Below are 5,303 nucleotides of genomic sequence, written 5' to 3'. Positions count from 1 at the left end.
CCACATCTGAAAACAAATCCAGCACATTTACATCCCACTAGCCCAATGGCTCTAGGTCTCCAGCTCATACTAGTTTTCTGGTTTCCAATCATCTTCAAACAAGGTGTTTGATTGGTCACCTTCTCCACTACCTCTCTCTCTCTCTCTCCCTTTTGCTATTGTCTTTCTTGCATCATACTGAGAAACATTCCCATTACTCACAGTAGCAAGCAGACTTACCAAATGGGTCTTCTCACTGTAGCCATAACCCAACTCCTACTCACCTTCCCATTCGTTCTTCCCCTCCAAAACCGCCAATTCGACGATATAAGCGTAGACAGATCGGCCCTCCTGGCTTTCAAGAAAACCATAGTCGTCGATCCTCAAAATACAATTGGAAATTGGAATAGCTCGAGCCATGTTTGCAAATGGAACGGAGTTACGTGTAGTCCTAACAGCAGAAGAGTGACCGAGCTCATACTCTCTGGTGGACATCTCCAAGGAACTATTTCGCCATTTCTATCTAACCTCACTCACCTTGAACGGCTCGATCTTTCAGAAAATTCACTTCAAGGATGCCTGCCTGATGAGCTCAGAACTCTAACTAGATTAGAGGGATTGAGCCTACATTCGAACCAGATTCAATGTGAAATTCCCGAAAGCTTCAGTCAACTTACAGGACTTCGTTACATCGACCTCAGCAATAACCAGCTACAAGGCCATCTCCCGCCCTCACTCTTCTACAACTGCACCGAGCTGATGTATATCGACCATTCTGACAATTCCTTCATTGGTTTCATTCCTTCGAAGATTGGAAACCATCTGACTCATTTGGAAGCTCTCTTTCTTTATCAGAACCAACTGAGTGGTAGCATTCCAGCATCTCTCTCCAATTCCTCTAAGATGGTCGATCTCGATTTGGAGTTCAATTTCCTGACGGACAGCTTGCCGTCGGAGATTGTAAGGCATATGTACCAGTTGGAAACATTGCATCTTTCTTATAACAATCTATCGAGTGACGACGGCAATACAAATCTCACCTCATTCTTCACTGCCATTTCGAATTTGACCCACCTGCGGGAGCTTCAGCTGGACGGTAACGATCTTGGAGGTGAACTTCCATCGGTAATGGGCCAGCTGCACGTCAATCTTTCAGAAATACTTCTTCAAGATAATCTCATCTATGGTCCAATCCCACCAAGTATATCCCACCTTTCGAATCTAACTCTGTTGAATCTATCAAATAACCGTCTGAACGGAAGCATACCATCACAGATATGGCTTCTAACAAATCTAGAAAGACTCTGCTTATCTAACAATTCACTAGATGGAGCAATTCCATCTCCTCCAGGTGTTCTAACTCACTTGGGACTTTTAGACCTGTCGAGAAATAGACTTTCTGGAGCCATCCCTTCCTCTCTAGGAAGCCTCAATCAACTGAGGAAACTCATCCTCAACGAAAACTTGCTCTCGGGCAGCATCCCAACAAGCCTTGGAAGCTGTACAAGCTTAGAGATCTTAGATTTGTCTCACAACAGGCTAACAGGAAATGTGCCGGCAGAAGTCGCTGGCTTGAGGGGCATTACAATATACTTCAATCTGTCTAGCAATTTCCTCGAAGGAAGATTGCCACTGCAGCTCGGTAAAATGTACACTGCTCGTGCAATTGATTTGTCATCAAACAGTTTCAGCGGCAACATCCCACCCAATTTGGATGGCTGCCAGGAAGCTGAGCTGATCAACTTCTCTCACAATTCTCTTCAAGGCCCACTTCCCAAATCCTTGGGCAATCTGATCAGCATCCAGTCCTTGGATCTCTCATGCAATCTCTTGTCTGGAGAGATACCAGCATCACTGCAGAATTGTAAGACTCTCGCCCAACTCAATCTTTCATTCAACGACTTCAACGGATCGATACCGAGTGGCAATCTCTTTGATTCTTTAACCATCGAATCAGTTCAAGGAAATCCGCGTCTATGTGGGTCATTACCCGGGCTTCAAAGTTGCAATTCCAAGGAAACTTCCTTCCATTCTCGCAAATCCGTGTACTTGCTTGTTGGCCTTGTGTCTGCGTCCGCTTTTCTGATCACAATCTGTTGTGTGGTCAGTTTTAGAAAGATCAAACAGCCTTCATTTATAAGAAACAGGGGTTCAAGTAGGATCGCTCTCTCCTTGAAATTGAGTTACCCAAGAATCACATATAGAGAACTCGTCGAGGCAACAGAAGGATTCGAGCAGAGCCGCATGATTGGATCCGGCAGCTTTGGACGTGTTTTCAAGGGTGTGCTGAGAGATGGTTCAATCATTGCTGTCAAAGTTCTACAGCTGCAAGCTGGAAATTCTGTAAAGACTTTCAATCGAGAATGCCAGATTTTGAAGCAAATTAGGCACAGGAACCTGATGAGGATTGTAACGGCCTGCAGTCTTCCAGACTTCAAGGCATTGGTTCTTCCATTCATGGCTAATGGAAGCCTCGAAAGCCATCTCTACCCGCAGACACAGAATCCAGGATATTCAGACTTGGGTTTGATCGAACGAGTGAATATCTGTAACGATGTAGCTGAGGGGATGGCCTACTTACACCACCATTCTCCGGTCCAAGTCATCCATTGTGATTTGAAGCCAAGCAACATCCTCCTTAACAATGACATGACCGCCCTTGTATCGGACTTTGGAATTTCTAGATTGATCATGAAGATTGAAGGAAATGGGATAGATGAGAACACGACGAATTCAACAGCAAACCTGGTTTGTGGATCTATTGGATACATTGCCCCAGGTACCAATTTCAACAGGCTTTCGAATTGCTTGTCTTTGAAAGTGTGACCAGCTTTGGCTGTGTTTGGTCCACTATCTAATTGAATTGCAATAATCATCCAGTATGAAAAAATTGCAGTTGCCTTATTATTCATGTTGAGGGACTTAGATCCAAATGCCTTGCAAGGAAAGTAACTGCCATGTGCTACTTTTCCAATGTAGATACCAAAGGCTTGTTTGGGTGTCACTTAAAAATGAGTTCTTCTCATTTTAGTTAATCGTAGTTATGTATCAGAGATCGTGATTGTTGGTTATCAATATTGTTTTTAATCCTTATCAAAAAGAAATACAATCTCTACTACGTGATAACGACTAACCAAAATGAAATGAAATCATTTTTAGGTGGCACCCAAACAAGCTCTAAGGGAGGCAACTATAATGTGGTCATTTCCTCTCTATTGAACACTATTGCAATTCGCTTCAATAGTGTCCAAACGCAGCTTCATGTATGTATGCGCATATGTAAATACGGATGTTGATCTAACGCTACTGGAAGCACGGGATGTATCGTTCCTCCACATCATTTGCCATACAAATGCCGTATGTGTATGAAATGTGGACTGCTCATTGATTGTTCCCCATAAGTGGTTGGCCACTAACCAAAAATTGCATTGCTAGGCCAATCATAACCATCCAATTGCTATAATCTTTCTGTGTGCATTTGTACACCACCGATTAAATGGTTAGGATTTTCCAATCAGAATGTTTGGCCGGATGTCTTTGATGCATCCATGTATTGCAAACAATGTGGAGGAATGCTAGGCATCAGACCAGTTGTTATATGGTGTATGGTTACAGTATCTTTGGTTCAAGGTTTTTTGCATAGACAAAATACTCGAAAGCTAAGTCTTATTTCAGATATCTGTTGGAAATGTGACAATACTTCAACAGAGTATGGATTGGGAATAAGTGCATCAACAAAGGGAGATGTATACAGCTTCGGCATTTTAGTGCTCGAAATGGTGACGAGAAAGAGACCAATGGATGAGATTTTCATTGGTGGTCTAAGCTTGCCGAAATGGGTTAAGCGCCATTATCATGGTCAGTTGGAGAAGGTTATTGACTCCTCTCTTATAAGAGAGTTGGGAGATCAGAGCTCTGAAGTTAGGAGGATGTGGGAGGTCGCCGTCTCTGAGCTGATTGAACTGGGACTTCTTTGCACCCAGGAGGCCCCCTCGACCAGGCCTAGCATGATCGACGCTGCCGATGACTTGGAACGGCTGAAAAAGTATCTTGCCGGCGACACAACTGCAACATTCACATCATCACTTGGGATATCATCTTCTACTATAACTGGAGGTTATGATGGGTAGTCTGTTGGAGACATGAGTCACATTTCAGATTTTGAGTTCAATTGCTTTGGGCTTCTCAAGATCGTGATCGATGTTGCAATGAGCCTGTTTAACAGGGACAGACAAAGTCTATTCGCTGTTAGATTGCAGTAGTGATGATGGCTTGGTTTTGAGTTTAGTGGGTCATTTGTTAGCTCACAAATTAGCTGTGATCAGAATCATTCATAACATGGGTCCCTCATATGGATGGACCACAACCCAGAACTTTTACCTGTCTGATGATCTTAAATGCTCAATCAGTGGCCCGCAAGAGGATGGTTAAAATGAAAACTATCAACACTTCACACATATCAGGAAAGTGCCCATAGATCTGATGGTTAGTATCATTCATTTGGGGAAAACTGTGGCCTGTGCTCCATCCAAGATGGGAACTACTAGATGAGCAGCTCTGGTCACTGACCATGGACCATCTGTATCGCAGAGATTGGGACAGACTGCCAATTCTCCCCCAATTCTTTCAAATCTAGCATGGCCGTTGCTGCTCGCTACTGATAGCTATAGATGGAGTCTTTCCATGTATAGATGATTCTATTTAAATAGAATCTTGTTGAAGAGAGGTATCAAATCATCCGCCAGATTGATGAAAAGAGCATAAATTTGCACTGAAGAAACTGGTTACTGTGATGAATTCAATTTTTTAAGATTCTCAGAGTCTTCTGATTGAGGGACTGTTGGAAAAACATTTAAGCAACTTCTGCTATTTACTTTTGTTTTTGGTATACTCAATCAACATAATGTTGCATTTCTCTCTCCTCTTCTTCTTCTTCTTTTCTTTTCTTCTTTTTTTTTTTTTTTGGGTGCCACATCACATCAATGTCTAATGAAATGTAATGCAGGAGCCCATGTAAAGTGAACATGAAAAATGCGTACATAATCAAGTAAAAGAAAAGAATCTAGGCCATGTTTTTCTAGTATTCGTAACGAGGAAGCAGCTCCAAAATTGCATTATTTTCCTTCATGGCCATGTTGAAACTAGCATAGATGCAACTTGGGGCCCAGACAATTAATATGAATGCTAAGGAAGGAAATTACGATTTGGTTATTTCCACTTTCTTAGACTAACAAATGCAATTATTTATACTGCATCCAAACGCGCCCCTATTCGAAATAACAAACATAAGACGGAAATATATACAAACCTTAAAAGCATGACAA

At 42.3% G+C, this 5,303-nt stretch overlaps 1 protein-coding gene across 1 annotated transcript; it reads left to right on the top strand.

The window, feature by feature from the left end:
- Positions 1-204: 204 nt before the first annotated feature.
- On the top strand, positions 205-2,981 carry LOC131217049 (putative leucine-rich repeat receptor-like serine/threonine-protein kinase At2g24130). The gene has a single exon (XM_058211750.1). The coding sequence runs from the start codon at positions 223-225 to the stop codon at positions 2,803-2,805; it is 2,583 nt and encodes an 860-aa protein (XP_058067733.1). The 5' UTR covers positions 205-222; the 3' UTR covers positions 2,806-2,981.
- The last annotated feature ends 2,322 nt before the right edge of the window (positions 2,982-5,303 follow it).

This window comes from Magnolia sinica, chromosome 10 (genome assembly GCF_029962835.1).
Source record: "Magnolia sinica isolate HGM2019 chromosome 10, MsV1, whole genome shotgun sequence".
Lineage (NCBI taxonomy): Eukaryota > Viridiplantae > Streptophyta > Magnoliopsida > Magnoliales > Magnoliaceae > Magnolia > Magnolia sinica.
This window is presented reverse-complemented; position numbering and strand designations above follow the sequence as displayed.

Coding starts and splice junctions, on each gene's coding strand:
- LOC131217049 (XM_058211750.1), top strand. CDS start 223: ATGGGTCTTCTCACTGTAGCCATAACCCAACTCCTACTCACCTTCCCA.